The sequence below is a fragment of the Nicotiana tabacum genome, chromosome 22 (assembly GCF_000715075.1).
Source record: "Nicotiana tabacum cultivar K326 chromosome 22, ASM71507v2, whole genome shotgun sequence".
Lineage (NCBI taxonomy): Eukaryota > Viridiplantae > Streptophyta > Magnoliopsida > Solanales > Solanaceae > Nicotiana > Nicotiana tabacum.
Genome location: NC_134101.1, coordinates 157,356,179 through 157,377,948, shown reverse-complemented (window position 1 = coordinate 157,377,948; position 21,770 = coordinate 157,356,179). Strand labels below are relative to the sequence as shown.

Below are 21,770 nucleotides of genomic sequence, written 5' to 3'. Positions count from 1 at the left end.
TACAACTTGAGTGATTCAACAAACATCCAATCATATTAAACAACAACAACAACAACAACAACAACAACGACCCAGTATAATCCCACAAGTGGGGTCTGGGGAGGGTAATATGTACGCAGACCTTACCCCTACCCCGAAGGGTAGAGAGGCTGTTTCCAGGAGACCCTCGGCTCAAAAAAGCAACAGGAGACGATATATTAGTACCATAAAAATGCATAATAAAATAACAGCTTTATAAGAGATATGAAATACAGAATACGAAATACGAAATAGATGGCTGGTATAGTAAAAACTAGCAGGTAAAGCCCTGCATCAATAGACGACCAATGACATTCTTAGTCTAACTCCTAACTGGCTAGTCTCACTCTATTGTGCTGTAGAAATATTCACAACTTTCCCCTAACCTACAACCTTAATGCTCGACCTCCATAATTCTCTGTCAAGGGCCATGTCCTCAGTAATCCTAAGTCGCGCCATGTCCTGTCTGATCACCTCTCCCCAATACTTCTTAGGTCGCCCTCTACCTCTCCGTGTGCCCACCACAGCCAGTCTCTCACACCTCCTCACCGGTGCATCAGTGCTCCTCCTCTGAATGTGCCCGAACCATCTGAGTCTTACTTCCCGCATCTTGTCCTCCATGGGGGCCACGACCACCTTCTCTCGAATATCTTCATTCCTAATCTTATCCATCCTTGTATGCCCGCACATCCACCTCAACATCCTCATCTCTGCTACTTTCATCTTCTGGATGTGTGAGTTCTTTACCGGCCAACATTCAGTTCCATATAACATGGCAGGCATAACCACTGCTCTATAAAACTTACCTTTTAGTAACGGTGGCACTTTCTTGTCACACAAGACTCCCGACGCTAACCTCCACTTCATCCACCCCACCCCTATACGGTGTGTGACATCCTCATCAATCTCCCCGATCCCCTGAATAACCGATCCAAGGTACTTGAAACTACCCCTCTTGGGAATGACTTGAGAGTCAAGCCTCACTTCAACTCCCGCTTCTGTCGGCTCAACCCCAAATTTGCACTCGAGGTATTCCGTCTTCGTCCTGCTCAACTTGAAACCTTTAGACTCAAGAGCATGTCTCCAAATCTCTAGCCTCTCGTTGACGCCGCCTCGTGTCTCGTCAATTAGAATAATGTCATCAGCAAATAGCATGCACCATGGCACCTCCCCTTGAATATGATGAGTCAGTGCATCCATCACCAGGGCAAATAGGAATGGGCTGAGCGCAGACCCTTGGTGCAACCCCGTAATAACTGGAAAGTGTTCAGAGTCGCCTCCTAAAAAAAAAAAAGAGGGTAGTAAGATCTCACAATGATATAAGAAAGAGGGCAGTAAGATCTCACAATGATATAAGAGGCGGATCCAGGATTTGAACTTTATGGATTTGAGTTCGAAATTCTACAGGAATCCACTTGATTTACCGGGTTCGAAATCAATTATTTGTACTTATTTTAGTGATTTTTTAACACGTATGCACGGTCCGAGCAAAAGCTACTAGGTTAGGATGAATCTATATCTTACTCTCTACATCATCCCACAACTTCAACTAGAATAGACATTCATTTTCAAATGAAGAGCCACATTTAAGAAAAGTCCAATTCAATCAACAAATATAAGGACTTAAGACACGAGCATAAACTTTTGCATTTCCTTTTCTTCTATAAAGTTTAAGGAATGTGCAACAGAACAAATGCTCAACATTGAAATCTTAAGATCATAAGTTAATACTAGCAAATTGGCGTGATCATTGAAAATACAACACAATAGATTTTGGTGGTTAAATTTAACTATCGAAATTGTTAATGCCTTTTTCTTTCCTACTAACTGACAAATCTTCGAGGGCCAGTAGCTCATGGTATGAGACTCAATGGATTATGGTCTCACTCCTTACCCTTTTCCACCTAAATATCACACTTTTATCATGAAAGGGCTCAATCGCATGATGTGCATCTAATCCACACATCACTCATTGTGTTCTTATCACTAGGCCAAAGCCCCAAGTTGTGGGCTAATCCTTCTCCTTTTTTAATTTATTTTGCTCCCTCCCCGGGGGCCAATAGTTGTTTTTGCAACTTCCCCCGCTTGGCAACTCGACTCAACCTCTCGGTGGGAAGAGGAGTGTTGTTCCACTTAAGATACAGAGTAATTAAATATACCTCTTATAAACGTGAGAAATAACATTTCCAATTTTCATTTCTCATCTCGAAATTCGCCTTTGAACAGTGTACAACCTCTTAGTAACAACAAAATTCAAACAAAGAAAAAAAATTAGACCATAAAAATGGTGTCGCGAATCTGCAAATACAAAATAGAGGGCCTAGATGTAGACAACCATTTTATTTTAGACTAGTGTCAGTGTTAAGTCCATTACAAGAAAAACACCAAACGAATCAATATGCATAAAATCAGATAAACGTGATCGATGACATGAAAAAAAATTATAAAAAAAAATGAGTTTCACGTAAAAGAAAATCACCAACTAAATCGAAGAGTGTGAAGAAAAAGTTGTACCTGAATTTTCGTAAAGAGATGCTGAATGGTGAAAAGATAATGGAGTATGTATGAAATAGAAGAGGCAAACAGAAGATTCTACATTAGGGTTCGTTGGGCTGTTAGCTAACATGCGCTCTATGTAACTGGTACGTACACGTCCATGTAGCTAGCAGAGTATCAGTCTGCCCACTATCGCCTGGCGAAAGTCGTGCTCAAGCAATGCCAAATTAATTTTTTTCCCGAAAAAAACATGAAAGAAAGAAAGCTAGAAAAACTTGCTAAGAGCCCTTGGGCCAACCTGCAAAAATCTCTTTTTTCAAAAGCAATTTAAAAAAAATAGTATGTATTTGACCAATTCATTTAAGAAGTACTCTTTGCAATATTTGATAAACAAATAGTATTTGATCAATCTTTTTAAAAATAATTTTGAGTGTCAAATTACCAAAAAGGATATTACCAAAGTCTTATAATTCTTTTAAAGAAAAAATGAACTCAAATATTTATCATAAGAGACTTTTATTATTTTTTTATTTTATTTAATTAAAATATAAAACATAAAGTAAACAAATATATTAAAGATTTAAATCAATTTCACATATATAGTTATACCAAAGCATATATTATTATTTAGTATAATTACTTATTGTTACATGATGATTTGAATAATCAAAATACATCATTTAATATGAATTAGAATTCTATTCCACAAATTACTATATATTGATAATCTACCATGAAATAATAAGTAAAATCACTCACACATGATAATATTTCTCAACAATTTCATCTCTACGTCTATCACACAACGCCTCCATATTAGTAATATTTATCATAAGAGACTTTTATTATTTTTTTATTTTATTTAATTAAAATATAAAACATAAAGTAAACAAATATATTAAAGATTTAAATCAATTTCACATATATAGTTATATCAAAGCATATATTATTATTTAGTATAATTACTTATTGTTACATGATGATTTGAATAATCAAAATACATCATTTAATATGAATTAGAATTCTATTCCACAAATTACTATATATTGATAATCTACCATGAAATAATAAGTAAAATCACTCACACATGATAATATTTCTCAACAATTTCATCTCTACGTCTATCACACAACGCCTCCATATTAGTAGAAGATTTGCCTTGCATTTCTAAAGGAACATCAGAAGGCCCAACTCCTTCCTCAATATTTGTAGTAATGTTTTCATTAGCATAATAATTGAATTCCTTATCGGTAGAAGAATGTCGTCGGATGAAATTATGTATAACCATGATAATTGTAATTAGATGATTCTGAGTGTCAAACTTGAAAGATGGCATTGAGCGCGAAATAGAAATAATTTTAAATATATAAAAATATTTTTTTTTGTAAAAAAATAGTTAAGTATGTTTAAATTCAGATTCAACAAGAGTAACTAATTATTAGCAACACATAATGTATAATTTAAGTTTTTCAAAATTTAAATTCAAAAAGAAACTAATTAGTATTACCTAACCTTACTAACTTTGTCCTAAATTGCCGAGTGACCTACTGTCACTTGGCTTAATGTGTGATGTTTTTTCTTCTTCTTTTAATAATATATAAATAGATTATACGATGCAATTGTGAATTTATTACCTATTTGTAGGTAATTTTCACAAATTAGATTTGATAATTGTTTTAAAGATTCGGGAACTAATAGCATATAACAAAAGAAATTATAGATGGTTATTTGTAGGAAGAGAATTGATAATCCAAAGAAGGATGTAGATAATTTACTTTAGTGTGAAAAAAGAAGAAGATAATTTGGAAAGTTACGAGACATTACACAAAAAAAATCAAAAACAAGAAAAGTCAATAAAGAATTTAGAAAGTTACAATATGATTCATGTATATGATATCTTTAATTTTAAAAGTATGATAAAAACTAGAAACAAAAATGAAAAGAAAAAACTTAAATTAGTAAGGGATAATTTGGAAAATATAAATGCATGGTGAGGATAGTTTTGTCTTGAATAAATTAATTTTCTGCTTCTGCTTCTGCTTCTGCTTCTTAGAAGAAACCAGAATTTTCTGTTTTTTCCCAAAAGTAGAAAAACTGCTTCTGCTATTGGCCAAAAATACTTCTCTGTATTGGTCAAACAGCTTAAATTTTTTAAAAGTACTTTTTTAAAGGAAAAAAATACTTTTGGCTTCCCAGAAGCTTGGCCAAATAAGCTATGTGATAGATTTTAGCCTTTTAGGTAATCCTCCCTTTCATTTTGTACGACTCTTTTTTCTAAATTTTAAAAAAGAACTATGCCTTTTTTATATCTAAAACTCTTAGACTTTTCTTTTTTGAAGGCAAAACTCTTTAACTTTTACATTTGTATTTAATCGTTAATGATATACTTTTATAGTTATAGAAATTTTAAGGCATGTTTAAAATCATAAGTTTTAAGGATTTTTTTTGGTATATGCCAAAAGTATTTGTTTTTTGTTAAATTCTAGGTTAGATTAAATACCGTTATATAAAATAATAATTTAGGAGAATTATTGGAGTTTTAGGAAAATTTCATGACTATTTCATTTTGTTAAAAAAGGGTACAAATCATTCAAAACGTGAACGAGTGTTTATTTTATAACTTCAATTGAATAGCAGCATGCGTCTTTATTTAGAAAATGATAAAACGGTGAATTAGTAAAGTAGAATAGCTTGTGATACATCGTCGATCTTAGGGCGCATAGATTGGATTGTATTTTTTTCCTTCATAAGTTTCTTAATGTATCTTTAGCACTCCATCGTCTCAACTAACCAACCACTCATAGAAGAAGCTAACATAGACAATGATATGGCAATATAATGCACGTCCCACCAAAACCACCAGATTGTTAGTTTTTCCAACAATTATGGTGATGTATGGGAGAGGTAAGCAATAATGCAACTCTCCTTAGTGAGATAAGCAATAATGCAATGAGTGGTAGGTGAGATGAGAATATTGCAAATTGATCCTTCTTGGTAGGTGAGATTTGCACTTATGGTCCCTATCTCAAAACTATAAATACCCCCTTCCATTTCATTGTATAACACACCAAAAAAAAATATATCAAAACTCAAGAAGAAAGAGTTTGAGAGGGAGAGAGATATAGTTCCTTTAGGAATGTTTCCTAACAGGGGAGTGACAAAATAGTGAGTAGAATACTAGTCGGGTATTTTTCGGGAAACACTTTTGTGTGCGCCACTATTTTGGGTAGAGCTCAGGAATTGTTGTACCTCCAAATTATTGGGGAAGTCTCTCTTTGTATGCCTGCTAAATATTTTAGTGGAAGTTGGTGTCGGATTTGTGGACGTAGCCTAAACGTTTTAGGTGAACCACGTTAAATATTGTGTCATTTATTTTTGGTTTCGTTGATCATTTATTTTATTCCGCTGTGCAGTAGTGTTTAGTGCCACCGGGTCCTAACAAGTGGCATCAGAGCTTTGGTTAGAGTACTATTCATACGTACGGTACTATTCATACGTACGAGTACTATTCATCCATACGGGCACTATTCATATCCACGGTTACTATTCACCGTCGGAATTTTTTTTAGATTGCAGAAGTCTGTCAAATTCTGATCTAAATGGAGGCGAGGACAAGCAAGATGGTCAACCTGAATGGCACAAATTATCACTTATGGAGAAACAAGATGAAGGATCTCCTGTTCGTGACAAAGATGCACCTGCCGGTATTCAGTTCTCAGAAACCTAAAGATAAGTCAGACGAGGACTGGGAATTTGAGCACAACCAAGTGTGCGGCTACATACGGCAATTTGTTGAAGACAATGTGTACAACCACATTTCTGGTGTGACACATGCAAGGTCGTTATGGGACAAGCTCGAAGAGTTGTATGCCTCTAAAACAGGTAACAACAAATTATTTTACTTGACAAAATTAATGCAAGTAAAATATGTAGAAGGGACAACTGTGGCAGATCACCTTAATGAAATACAAGGGATTGTCGACCAGTTGTCGGGAATGGGCATAAAGTTCGATGACGAGGTACTTGCTCTTATGGTGCTGGCAACACTCCTAGAGTCATGGGAAACCTTGAAGGTTTCAATCACCAATTCTGCACCCAACGGTGTGGTAAACATGGAGACAGTCAAGAGTGGCATTCTGAATGAAGAAATGAGACGCCGATCACAAGGAACATCTTCTTCACAGTCAGAGGTGTTGGCTGTTACGACCAGGGGGAGAAGTCAAAATAAGAGCCAGAGTAACAGAGATAAGAGCAGAGGTAAATCCAACAAATTTGCAAATGTTGAGTGCCATTACTGCAAAAAGAAGGGGCATATCAAAAGATTTTGCCGACAGTTCCAGAATGACCAGAAGAAGAACAAAGGCAAACAGGTGAAGCCCGAAGAAAGCAGTGATGATGAAACGAACTCCTTTGGTGAGTTCAACGTTGTCTACGATGACGACATTATCAATCTGACAACCCAAGAGATGACCTGGGTGATTGATAGTGGGGCTACCATTCATGCCACGCCACGAAGAGAACTCTTCTCATCTTACACACCTGGAGACTTTGGTCGTGTAAAGATGGGAAATGCCAATTTCTCAACAGTTGTAGGCAAAGGTGATGTTTGCCTAGAGACCATGAATGGGATGAATCTACTTTTAAGAGATGTCAGGCATGTTCCAGATATGTGCCTGAATCTGATCTCCGTAGACAAGCTCGATGAGGAAGGTTACTGCAATACCTTCCATAATGGCCAATGGAAGCTCACGAAGGGCTCATTAGTGGTGGCGCGGGGCACGAAGCAGTCAAAGTTGTACGTGACCCAGGCGAGCATCTCCCAACAAGTTATAAATGTTGCGGAGAATGATAGCAATATCAAGTTATGGCATAGACGTCTTGGCCACATGAGTGAGAAGTTAATGGCGCGTTTGGTAAAGAAGAACGCCTTACCAGGTCTAAACCAGATCCAGTTGAAGAAGTGTGCTGACTGTTTAGCTGGGAAACAAAACAGAGTTTCGTTCAAAAGATTCCCTCCTTCCAGAAGGCAAAATGTGTTGGATCTGGTACACTCAGATGTATGTGGACCTTTCAAGAAGTCCCTCGGTGGTGCCCGATATTTCGTGACCTTTATTGATGATCATTCACGAAAGACATGGGTATACACGCTGAAGACCAAGGATCAAGTGTTTCAAGTTTTCAAACAGTTTCTGACCTTGGTGGAAAGAGAGACTGGTAAGAAGTTGAAGTGCATCCGGACAGACAATGGCGGTGAATACCAGGGTCAATTTGATGCTTACTGTAAAGAGCATGGTATTCGACATCAGTTCACACCTCCTAAAACTCCCCAGTTGAATGGCTTGGCTGAGAGGATGAACAGAACTTTGATCGAGAGAACCAGATGTTTACTCTCTCATTCAAAGTTACCAAAGGCTTTCTGGGGTGAAGCTCTAGTTACAGCAGCCTATGTGCTGAACCATTCACCCTGTGTCCCTCTTCAGTACGAGGCTCCAGAAAAGATTTGGTCAGGAAGAGATATCTCTTATGATCAATTACGGGTATTTGGCTGCAAAGCCTATGTCCATGTTCCGAAAGATGAAAGGAGCAAACTTGATGTCAAGACAAGGGAGTGTGTATTCATCGGCTATGGTCAAGACATGCTTGGCTATAAGTTCTATGATCCGGTGCAGAAGAAGCTCGTCAGGAGTTGAGATGTCGTGTTCGTTGAGGACCAAACAATTGAAGACATTGACAAAGTAGAGAAGTCCACTGATGATTCTGCTGAGTTTGAGTTGCCTCCAACAGTGGTGCCGAGACAAGTTGGAGATGATGTTCAGGATAATCAACCTGAAGCCCCTGATCTTCCTAATGAAGATGAACCAGCAGATACTGAAGGTAACGAGGACAATGGTGATGATGATGCAGACGAGGAGGATCAACCTCAACCACCAATCCTCAATAACCCTCCTTATCACACAAGATCTGGAAGAGTTGTGCAACAGTCTACCAGATATTCTCCACATGAGTATGTGTTACTCACTGACAGGGGAGAACCCGACAGCTTTGAAGAAGCTATTGATGATGAACATAAGGAGAAGTGGATAGAAGCCATGCAAGACGAGATGAAATCCTTGCATGAGAACAAGACGTTTGAGCTGGTGAAGTTGCCGAAAGGCAAGAGAGCTTTGAAGAATAAGTGGGTGTTCAAGATGAAGCATGATGAACACAATTCCCTTCCGAGATTCAAAGCAAGATTGGTCGTCAAAGGTTTCAATCAAAGGAAAGGCATTGACTTTGATGAAATATTCTCACCAGTTGTGAAAATGACCTCAATACGCACGGTGCTGGGATTAGCAGCAAGCCTCAACCTGGAGGTTGAGCAGATGGATGTAAAAACCGCCTTCCTACATGGTGATTTGGAAGAGGAGATATACATGGAGCAACCAGACGGTTTCCAGCAAAAAGGAAAAGAGGACTGTGTTTGTAGATTGAGGAAAAGCCTCTATGGCTTAAAACAGGCACCAAGGCAGTGGTACAAGAAGTTCGAGTCGGTGATGGGGCAACACGGCTACAAGAAGACAACTTCAGACCATTGTGTGTTCGCTCAGAAGTTTTCTAACGATGATTTCATCATCCTATTGCTCTATGTGGATGATATGTTAATTGTTGGCCGGAATGTTTCCAAAATTAATAGCTTAAAAGAACAGCTAAGCAAGTTCTTCGCCATGAAAGACTTGGGGCTAGCAAAACAGATCCTTGGGATGAGGATTATGCGAGACCGAGAAGCCAAGAAGTTATGGTTGTCTCAGGAGAAGTACATCGAGAAGGTACTTCAACGGTTCAACATGGAGAAAACTAAAGCAGTTAGCTGTCCTCTTGCTAACCACTTTAGATTGAGCACCAAGCAAAGCCCGTCAACAGATGATGAGAGAAGAAAGATGGAGCGGATTCCATATGCTTCAGCAGTAGGAAGTTTGATGTATGCCATGGTTTGTACACGGCCAGATATCGCTCACGCTGTAGGAGTGGTAAGTAGATTTCTTTCTAATCCAGGAAAGGAACATTGGGATGCTGTTAAGTGGATTCTCAGGTATCTTCGAGGAACCTCCAAACTATGCTTATGTTTTGGAGAAGACAACCCTGTGTTGGTTGGCTATACTGATGCAGATATGGCCGGAGATGTTGATTCTAGAAAATCAACTTCAGGATACTTGATTAACTTTTCAGGGGGAGCTGTGTCATGGCAATCAAAGTTGCAAAAATGTGTTGCATTATCAACTACTGAAGCTGAATTCATTGCAGCAACGGAGGCTTGCAAAGAATTGATATGGATGAAGAAGTTCTTAACTGAACTTGGATTTTCGCAAGACGGTTATCAGTTATTTTGTGATAGTCAAAGTGCTATCCACCTTGCGAAGAATGCCTCATTCCATTCCAGATCCAAACATATTGATGTGAGATATAATTGGATCAGGGATGTGTTGGAGAAGAGGATGTTGCGGCTTGAAAAGATCCATACAGACAAAAATGGATCGGACATGTTGACCAAGACTTTACCGAAAGGGAAGTTTGAGTTCTGTAGAGAAGCTGCAGGGATAGTGGATCCACCATATAGTTGGAAGGGGGAGAATTGTTAGTTTTTCCAACAATTATGGTGATGTATGAGAGAGGTAAGCAATGATGCAACTCTCCTTAGTGAGATAAGCAATGATGCAATGAGTGGTAGGTGAGATGAGAATATTGCAAATTGATCCTTCTTGGTAGGTGAGATTTGCACTTATGGTCCCTATCTCAAAACTATAAATACCCCCTTCCATTTCATTGTATAACACACCAAAAAAAAATATATCAAAACTCAAGAAGAAAGAGTTTGAGAGGGAGAGAGATATAGTTCCTTTAGGAATGTTTCCTAACAGGGGAGTGACAAAATAGTGAGTAGAATACTAGTCGGGTATTTTTCGGGAAACACTTTTGTGTGCGCCACTATTTTGGGTAGAGCTCAGGAATTGTTGTACCTCCAAATTATTGGGGAAGTCTCTCTTTGTATGCCTGCTAAATGTTTTAGTGGAAGTTGGTGTCGGATTTGTGGACGTAGCCTAAACGTTTTAGGTGAACCACGTTAAATATTGTGTCATTTATTTTTGGTTTCGTTGATCATTTATTTTATTCCGCTGTGCAGTAGTATTTAGTGCCACCGGGTCCTAACACAGATATTACTTGCCACAACACTACATACACAACCCCAATGTCATTTAAGGATAGAACTCACTCCTAGTCAGTGACTCCTTCCAGCGTCAACAAATAATAGAAGATGAAGCTGAAGAGTCCACATTTGAGAACGAGCCCCAGGTGAATACATCCATTACGTATATCTCCCTTACACAGGAGTATAAACTGCGTATGGAAATACTCTCTTATAATTAAGGTGATTGGTAAATGATTTCTCCATCAATACTTAAAGATTAAAGTACAGCTCCTCTGGAGAGCATTAGAGCACTTCCTGCTAATTGATATGGGCGATGACTACTTCATTGTCAAGTTCATAAAAGCAGAAAACATGGTTAAAACTCTGCAAAATGCTCCATGGTTCATTAATGGATACTATATCTATCACTAAGAAAATGGGAACCCAACTTTGTGATAGGGAAAGCTAAACAGATGCCACACTGCTATTTGGATTCAACTCTCCCAATTGCCAACATAAGGTGCTATCTTAAAAAGATTGGGAATTGTATTGCAAAACTACTAAAAGTGGATGCATGCACTAGCTCTATCTTGAGGGGGGAGATACACTCGTCTCTGTATTGAAGTACCGATAGATACTCCTGTGGAATCATCCCTGTATAGGAACACATATTCAAGAGATTGTCTATGAAGGGGATAATTTTATGTGCAAGAGTTGTGGCCGGTTAGGTCACACCTTACAACACTGCCCCATAATGTACCACCACCCAATCAAGTTTTAAAGCAGGACATCGATCATGCCAAGCAACAACTCATGGATAAAAGCCAAGAGGAGGAATGGCAAATTAAACGGTTTCTTTGCAAAGAAAAGGAGGCAAGGAAAACAGAAACTTGCCCCCTAGCTACTATGCCTACTTCTCCACGCTCACAGAACACATGTATTAATATTACTAACATTTTTGAGTCAACATCAGGTAAGTTCATTAAAACTCAAAAGCTTGTATTTAAATCTAATAACATTGACCTTAGGCCTCCTACTATTACTTCGATTTCCACAACTTTCTCCAACACTCCATCCCAAACTAATAAATTTTTGGGTGATGCTAAACGGCCCAACTGGTGTCACCCAACCTTGGCTACACCAGTGAAAAGACATCAAAGACCCCCTAACTGATTAGCTTACATTTTTCCTTCCAAAACACAAAATTAAATTCCAAGCCTTGAAGTATGCGAAAATTAAATGTTGGGAGATGAAGAATCTTGTGTATTATATTTGTATTTATGTGTATTTTATACAAATTATACGTTTTTTAATTTTTAACAAATTATTATATTTTCTTCCTTTCTTAAAAACAAATACGGTATACCATTTTGTATACTCCTCCTTATCAAACCCTAAACCAGCGGACACTTTCTCCTTCTCTAAAAATGGATTCAAACCAAGAAAATTTTGCGGTGCAACAAAATATGAATCCAAATGAACATAACACAAATACAACAACCATGAATATCAACCAAGATAATCGGTTTGATCGAGTTAGGGACGAGTTGTACAGATCTTTAAGGATGACATCGGGCGATAGTTTGTTGATGAATACGAATGAGCCGATGTTGATTCTCGCAGCAGTTTCAACAATGTTGTGCACTTAGATGATGATGATGAAGAAGAAGCCGATAGAGAATATCATGGAGAAGCTAACGATGATGAGGAGCAGGTTTTAGGAAATGAGTTAGAGTTATGTGATGTTGATCGAAAAATGGAGAATGAATTCAGTGAAGAGGATGTGGTTATTGGTCCAATCTCTGGAATCCAATTTAGAGATAAAGATACTTTGTTTGCATTCTACAAAGAACATGTACGACTGAAAGGATTCTCCGTCATCTAAATAAATTCCAACAAGAAGGGTGGTGACACTGCCAGGTACATAACTTATAGTTGTGATAAGGCTAGGATTCACAAAACCAAGTTTACCACCAAGAGTAACAATTATAAAGCTAGGCTAGCTACTGTTTTGGATGATTCTGGTTGTTGGCGCGTCTCTAAGGTCGTTCAGGATCACAATCATGATTTGCTCCCATCCATATCGCGCCTGATGGTTGTACATAGGTCCGTTTGTGATTCTTTGAAGAGGGATCTTGTAGCTCACGATCGATCTGGCATTAGACCCTCCAAGAATATTAGACTTGCTGAGGTTCAACGTGGTGGACCGCAAAATTTAGGTTTCACTCCAAAGGATTGTAGAAACTTTATTTTGAAGAGTAGGAATTTTGAAGTGCAAGAAGGGGACGCACAGCCGCTGCTCAACTTTTTTCGTGAAATCCAGGTAAAGGATAGGGAGTTTTTCTATTCAATCGACATTGATAATATTGGTAGGTTGCAAAATATGGTATGGGTGCATTCACACTGTAAGATAACGTATGAGAAATTCTATGATGCGATATGTTTTGATACGACGTACCTTATGAATCGATATAATATGCCATGTGCTACATTTGTTGGCATCAATCACCATAGACAGTCCATCTTACTAGGATGTGCTCTCATGTCTCATGAAGATATCGATAGTTACAAATTAGTTTTTAGAACTTGGCTTGATGCCATGGGAAATGTTCATCCAGATACGATCATAACTGATCAGTGTCAGAGCATTAAGGTAGCCATTGCTGAAGTGATGTCAATTTGGCATATATTCTCAAAGTTGCCTCTTTACTTTAGTGGTTTTTGATCACGCCCAATTCTAGTCCTAAAAGGGATAAGTGATCGCTGCAAATATAATCCGGTCTAAAAGTCCGGAGTCGAATCCCACAGAGAACTAAGGCTTAGCTATATCTGTTTAATATCACTAAAAAGATAAGTTTGAATAATTTTCTAAGTTATAAAGATTGAGATTTATATTTCTAACTAATTAACTAGCAAATACTAGAAAGCAGTAAAATTATCAACTAACGAGACAAAGGGTTGGAGACTAAATTAAGGAGGTCTAGAGTTATGATTTCCCCAATTGCCGGAATCCTTCTAGCTATGTTCCCTACAATTTTACCAATGTATTCTCTACCGATCGTGAGCACTTTAGGTGCCGTAATTCTCTTTCGATCAACTACAATAATTTACTAGACATATTCTCTCGAACTATGCTAGTTGGCTTTATCTAACTGCTCACTATGACCACGTTAAGGCCTTGTTATTTCTAAACCTGCATTTAAACCCACTATATTGGTTTCTCACATACGTTAGGAGTGATGTTGTTCAACAACCACCTAAATATGTATCATTTCTCAAGCAACACATAATAAATAGGCACAGTCAATCGATGGATCCTATCAATTAACTACAACAAGAACGTAGTTGAACAAATAGAGATTATACTACGGCTCAATTATATAAAAACATAACAAGAATTTATCCTACAAAAGGTTCCATCAAAACCCTAGATAACAAATTAGCTATTCATAATAGTATGTAAAACTACAATACTAAAATTCATAACCAACAATGAAAAATAGGAAGAAGAAAGAAAAACTCGTAGAAGAATTCCCCGCCTTGCTCCTATTATGTCTCTGCTTCCTTAGGTCGAATCTGTGTCAAAAGTATGTCTAACCTCTTAAAATACCATTTTTCCATGTATATATACCAAGTAGGGTCGGGCCCAAATAATTATACCTTCTCCTACGCAAAAAAGGACAATATTTCAGGTCTGGACGCTAGCGGTTGCTGTCCGGGCGTAGTATTTTCCCAGTGCACTGCCTTAGTCCGCGTCCAGGTCCGCGGTTGCGGTTTCGAACGCATTTTTCACCATGTTAACTTTAGAATTTAGAAAAACTTAAAACATAAAAGTTGTATCACTTTGAGTTAGCTTTCCAACCATATATTATATAGCCTAAATGAAGTTCTGAGGGAAAAGTTATGTGTATCTTACTAGACAGTGTGTAATATGCCTACTCGATTCTTTGTTTCGTTGCTTTATCATCCGTTGATCCCCGAATACGATCCTAGCTTAATTCTTTGGGCTTTTACTCAGACTTCAAACCTTCAAATCTCTTGAACTCATTCCATAACATCTACACAACTCGGAATCACTCCTACAAGGCATAAAACACACAATTAGTGCAAAATAATAGCGATTAAAGCGCAAACTCAACTAAGGTGCAGTAAATTAGAGCGTAATAAGTGACTAAAATATGTAATTATAGCCGATCATCAGTGTTTGTCCTTCTAAAATTGCACGTGGAGAATTTAAATCCATGGTCCTTGATAGCATTACTGTTGAAATTTTTAAGAGAAAATGGACAGAATATATTGCAAGGTATAATTTGCATACAAGGAATTGGTTCAACAAGCTTTACTCTGATAAGGAAAAATAGGTTCCTATGTACTTTGATGTGTATTTTTGGGCTGGTATGCTATCTACACAAAGAAGTGAGGGGATGCATGTGTTCTATGATAGATATATTACTCGTCAAAGCACTCTTAGAATGTTTGTTCACCAGTATGAGTTAGCTATAAGAGCTAAGCATGAGAAAGAGTTGGAAGCAGAATACAGGTCAAAGGGCTTTCAAATTGTATGCGAGTAAATGTTCAAGTGGGAGGAGCAGGCAATTCGGTGTTATACGCGTACAATGTATGAATTTTTCAAGACACAACTAAGGAAATTATATCATTGTGAAGTCAGCAGCCCTGATGATCATCAAGTTGTCCCTGGTGTTGAGAAAATCATCGTTAGTGATTATTCAGTTATAAAGAAAAATGATGGAAATCCAGTTGAGTACACTGTTGAATATATACCTATCGGTGATTATTTTAGTTGCAACTGTAAATGGTATGAGTCTAGAGGGATACTTTATTGCCATATACTCAAGATCTTGTTGCACAAGAAGATTGATAAAATTGATGAAAGGTATATACTAACAAGGTGGAGAAGCGATGTTACTAGGCCACACTTGAATCGATTCCATCAAGTTGGTTACCCAAACATGACTCCTGAGTACAAGACATACAGGAGCATGTTGAAGTGTTTTGACATGGCTTGTGATATAGCACTGGGCACTAGCGTGAAGGTTCAATAAGTTAAGCATAATTTGAAGAAGATGGTGCATGATCTTCAAAACTGGGACGACGAAATGATCGTGCAAAACCCCGACCAGGATGGCTCAGATAAAATTGAAGGCACAAATCTACGAGATCCCTAGTACACTAATTCACGTGGCAGGCCGCGTTTGAATCGATATAGAGAAAGAATTGAATACTACTTTACAAGTTCACAACCGCGTGGTGTATTTGGAGCTAGTAATGATGCAAGAACTGGTGTTAGAGGGTGTGGCAGGGGTGGCAGCAGGATTGGTGGCACATGGTGGTAGAGGTGCCGGTAGAAGTGGTGGACGCAGGGGTAGGGGTAATGGGCAAGGCAGAGGTACAAACATTGAGCATGATGCTTCCCTAGGTATGAATGAGGTATAATTTTGCGACTACATTTGATTTATTACTTAACTTAAACATATCATCATTTCTTGTAGTGTTTGTTTGATTTTAATTGCCGCAAATTGACACTACATAATCGCAATCAAGCTTGTTTGATCTAAATGCCGAACCAGACTTGGAACTATAATAAAGAATATTGCCGAAACTTAGAGTTCTCAGTAGGCCTAATTGCATTGTTATTTTATTTGGTCCAGAACATTGTGAAGAAATTTTTCTTGTTTGTTATAAACTTTGGTGTTTAATGATTTATGAAACTTAAATATAATAATTTTTTCTTATAGTATTTGTTTGATTTTAATGGCATTTTAGCTACTACATTATTGTTGTTATCTCTCCCCACGAATTTGGATTATTTACGTTGTATTCTAACAAAGAGAGGTATTTGAAATATTGATGCAACTCACATAATAAAGGTATTACTAATATTGAATCCAACCAAAAATGACCATAGACCCGTTGGTTGATCAAATATCCAATTTCTCTCCCTTTCATACTCACACACACAAGTTCGAATCCCGACTGCAACATTGTTCTTTCCCTTTTGTTTTCATTCGAAAAGTCTATAGTTGGTTGAATTGTGTAACGACCTGACCGGTCATTTCATGAGTTATCGCTTCGTTTTCCCCATTTCTGCTTCTTATTGTCTTGTTCAGCTGTATTATGTGTTATCGGGTTGGTTGGCTCGGGTTCGGAGAGGTTTTGGTAAGGTTTGAAACACTTAGTGTCTTTTGAGTAAGCTTAAGTTGGAAAAATCAACTGGATGTTGACTTATGTGAAAAAAGGCTCGGATATGAATTCCGATGGTTCAAATAGCTTCAGGAGGTTATTTGGGACTTAGGAGCGTGATCAGAATGTGTTTTGGAGGTCTGGAGTAGATTTAGGCTTGAATTGACGAAAATCGAAATTTTGGCGTTTTCTGATTGATAGGTGAAATTTTGATATAGGGGTCAGAATGGAATTCCGGGAGTTGCAGTAGGCCTATTGTGTCATTTGGGATGTGTTTGCAAAATTTTAGGTCATTCGAACGTGGTTTGATAGACTTTTTGATCAAAAGCAAAATTCGAAAGATGTTTGGAACCTTAGGCTTGAATCCGGCGTTATTTGGTTGATTTGATGTTGTCTGAGGTGTTTTGAAGATTGATATAAGTTTGGATAGTGGTATATGACTTGTTCATGCTTTTGGTTGAGGTCCCGGGGGCCTCGGGGTGATTTTGGGTGGTTAACGGGAGATTTTGAGTTGGGTTTGATAGCTGAAGTTTTCTATTGCTGTCATAACCGCACCTACGGCTTGGGAACCGCAGATGCGGGCTCGCAGAAACGCCCAGAGGGTCGCAAATGCGGAATTGGCCATGGGGAGCTGGAACCGCATAAGCATCTATTTGAGCGCACTTGCGATAGCACAGGTGCGGGTGTTTTATCGCAGATGCGGAACTTGGATTTTTAAGTGAAAACCGTAGATGTGGTGCTCTGGCCGCAGATGCATTACCGCAGGTGCAGTATAGGGACCGCAGGTGCAAGAAGTTTGGGCCAGAAATTATATAAACCCTCCTTCGCGATTTTCAACCTTTCTTCACCATTTTAAATCGATTTTAGAGCTTTTGGGGGGATTTTGAAGAGGGAATCCAAGGGAACTTCATTGAGGTAAAAAATTTCACCATAAAACTCGTCCCTATGGTGTTATTTCATTGATTAGGCTTGAAATTTATGGAAATTTGTGGGTAAATATTGAAGAAACTAGGGCTTGAGATTGGATACCTTTGATTAAGGATTTGAGGGGTCATTTGTGGGCGAATTTTGGTACTTTTGATATGAATGAACTCATAGGAGGATAAGGAGTTTATTGATGTAATTTTTATCGAATTCCGAGGCTTGGGCCCGGGGTCGGGTTTGGTAAATTTCGGGATTTGTGTAGTAATTTAATTATTTTCGAGTGGGCATTGTTCTCTTAGTGTATTTTGATGATTATATACTGATTTTGGTTAGATTTGGAGCATCCGGAGGCCGAGTCGAGAGGCAAAGACATCGCGGGCTAGAGTTTGGACCGGATAGAGGTAAGTAATGATTGTAAATATTGTCCTGAGGGCATGAAACCCCGGATTCCACATCGTTGTGATGCATTTGAGGTGACGCATACGCTAGATGACGAGCGTGGGGTTGTGCACTATTGGGGATTGTGACTCAGTCCATCCCGTATGACTGTATAACAGCGTATTTGATTGAAAACTATTTGCTATCCTCATGTTTTGGGTTGAATGTCATATTTGGGTCTCGTTCCAACTGTTTTGGACCCTTAAGGGATTTTTACTACTATTCCTCAATGTTTTGACTTCGTATTTGTACTCAGTCATGCTATATTCTACTGTTTTCACAACTCAGCCACCTTATTTTTGATATTTTAAATGATATTTTGGGCTGAGCATCATGTTTTCCCTGTTGCCCAAGTGGCTTGTGAGTTTTTGACTGGGTAAGGCCGAGGTCGTGTGTTGTGAGGATATTATGGGATCGGGCTACGCGCCGCAGCAATGTGATACTGATTTATGATTATGAGGCCGAGAGCCTAATTTGTTATGCCACGAGGTGGGTTGATATAAGGCCGAGAGCCTGTTTGATTATGCCACGAGATGGCTTGTTATTGCGCTTGGGCCGTAAGGGGCCCCTCCTAGAGTCTGTACACCCCCAGTGAGCACGGGTACCCACTGTGAGATGTGATATAGCCCGATGGGCTGATTCTGTTGGTACTTTGCCCCTCGTACCTATCTTTTCTCCCTGATTTCATCTACTCGTTTAAACTGCTAAAAGATGTTTTAAAAAGGTTTTTACTGAATTAAGGTGTTTCTACGAGCTTTTACTGTCTTATTGCATTACTCTGTTTTTATACTGCCTGTTTGTAGCATCTTGCTGTGATTTACGTATTTTCTTATCGCTCAGCTGCTTTTACTCTTTTTACTTACTGAGTTGGCGTACATACATTACTCCCTGCACCCTGTGTGCAGATTCAGGAGCCTCGGGTCACGCTAGCGAGGGCTGATTGCTTTCCAGCAGGCTGTTCAGAGTTGACTAGGTAGCTTCTCGGCGTTCGCAGCCCAGTGCTTCTCCTTCCTATATTTACTTTCCTTTGTACTAGCTCTGTAATAGACTGTGTAGTTTTTTTTATACTTTAGACGGATGTTTAGATGCTAATGACTAGTGACACCCGATGTCGGGCTGTATTATTTCCGCAATTGTTCTATTTCACTCCTTATTTTGGGATTTGTAGTTTATTTATGACTTAAAATTAATTATTATAACTGTCTTAAATGGTTTGAGGGTTTGTGTCCGCTGGCCTTGTTTCACGATAGACGCCATCACGATCGAGTCCGGTTTAGGGTCATGACAAATTGTATTTAATATTTCGGTCTGCAATACTTTGAATCACAATTTAATACAACTTTTCGTTATTCGTGATGACCTTTTCAATTCTCTGTGACCAAATTGTATTAAGATTTTCTTTTCTTTTTTTTTTTAAATTTTTTTTGTTGTGGGTTCTATTACGTCCGAAAGAAGATGAGGAGGTGTAATTTCCAGTCCTCTTCCAAGTCATTTATTATTTAGTCATTTTTTTCCTTATACTAAATGTATAAAATAATTTTCATAAACATGAAAAAACTATAACAAGAAAAAATCACAGACAATAATTCCACTCTCCTTAAAATAATAAGTATGACAATAATACAAGGAAAAATAACAGATAATATTATAAGAAAATCATATTAATCCATAAATACTTTAATGACAAGGGTAGAACACAGGACATACATGAAAAACCTAAGCATTAGATGTTCCTATCCTAGCACTTCAACAACGAATATCACATGTCACGACCCAAATTTCCTACCCACGGGAGTCGTGATGGCGCCTATTAGTGACGACCCCGGTTCGCCCTCCGTGAACTATCGTGACGACACCTAGTCTCTACGACTAGGTAAGCCTAACAATGCAGAATATAAACAACAATTGCGAAAGAAATAGTTAAAAACCGAAATAGTGAAGTAAAATAGTGTTTAAGATACCTCCTAACACATAGCAGTACAAAATCTCAACCTAACACTCCCAAAATCCAGAACCCCATGAATCACAAGCTAAGAGATACATAAGAATCTCTAACTCCAGAAATGTCTAACAAAAAGGAAAACTATTGAAGGGCTATACTACTACAGAAAGATAGAAAAGGACTCCTCGGTCAGTGGACGCGGCAGATATACCTCGAAGTCTCTACAGAAGCGCCTCGCCTCAAGGATGATAAGACTGAGTAGAAGTACCTGGATCTGTACATGAAAAACATGCGCAGAAAGGGCATGAGTACACCACAACGGTACTCAGTAAGTGCCAAGCCTAACCTCGATCGGGTAGTGATGAGGAAAGTCAGGGCCCTACTGATGTTTAATGAAATATAAGGTATAACAGTATAAGATAAGACGGTAAAATCAATTGCAACAGTAAGAAATAACACAGGATATAAGGTACAACACAGCTACAACAGTAACAAATAAATCACAGGAAGGAGTACAACTTAACACAGAGATAACAACCGGGGTACCTTCCAGGATACCGTCCTATAGTCCCAAATATAAATATCTAGTGGATCTCCCTGGATACCATCCTGTAGTCCATCATATATATCAGAAGGATCTCCCGGGATCCCGTCCCGTAGTCCAACTAACAGTGCGCGGGGATCTACCGGAATCCCGATCCGTAGTCCCAAATATAAATACCCAATACTGGGGGAATCTACCAGGTGCAGTCCCGTAGTTCCATATAACTGTATAGGGGGATCTACCGGAATCCCACATCCGTAGTCCCAAATAAACAGAAAAGGGGGATCTACCGGAATCCCACATTCGTAGTCCCAAATATAAATACACAACAACAACATGAAAAATATTCAGCAAATGTCAATTTCATATTAAGGCAAATAGGTAATTCTAGCCTAGCATGCTGCACAAAAATCAGGTAAAGCAGTTTGAGCAAATAAAACAATTAAATCACTTAAACATGCTTCCCTAAGCTAACAACAAGCTGAAATTGTAAGTAGTAATAACAGGATGAGAAAAACACGATTTTAATTACTTAGCCAAAACCAGATTTTCAACAATTAGCACAAGTACGCACTCGTCACCTCACGTACAAGGCATTTCAAATATCAACAATACCAAATCTTAAGGGGAAGTCCCCTACACAAGGTTAAGCAAGTCACTTACCTCGAACCAACTCAAAATCAATCCAAAACTACGTTTTTGCCACGCGTACTCGACTCCAAATAGCCCAAATCTATTCAATTCAATTGCATAATGTAAGTAATACTTCAAGTAACTGATTCTACAAACAAATTCTATGCTAATACACAAAATTAGGTAAAATGACCAAAATGCCCCTCGAGCCTACGTCTCGGAATCGGGTAAAATTTACATTTTCAGAATCCTCATACTCTCACGAGTCTAACCATACCAAAATTATCCAAATCCAATGTCAAACCCCTAATCAAAACTTGAATTTTTGGTCTAAGAACTTTCCCCCAATTTTCATACAATTTTCGAAATTAAATGATGAATTCATGTTTAAATTAATGGGTTACAAGCAA

The 21,770-nt window shown here is 38.2% G+C and overlaps 1 protein-coding gene across 1 annotated transcript; it reads left to right on the top strand.

Moving 5' to 3' along the window:
* The first annotated feature begins 11,491 nt into the window (after positions 1–11,491).
* LOC107805812 (protein FAR-RED IMPAIRED RESPONSE 1-like) lies at positions 11,492–13,403 on the top strand. Its single transcript, XM_075243199.1, has 3 exons — positions 11,492–11,651; positions 12,328–12,533; positions 12,582–13,403. The coding sequence occupies exons 1-3, from the start codon at positions 11,492–11,494 to the stop codon at positions 13,401–13,403; spliced, it is 1,188 nt and encodes a 395-aa protein (XP_075099300.1).
* Positions 13,404–21,770: the final 8,367 nt, after the last annotated feature.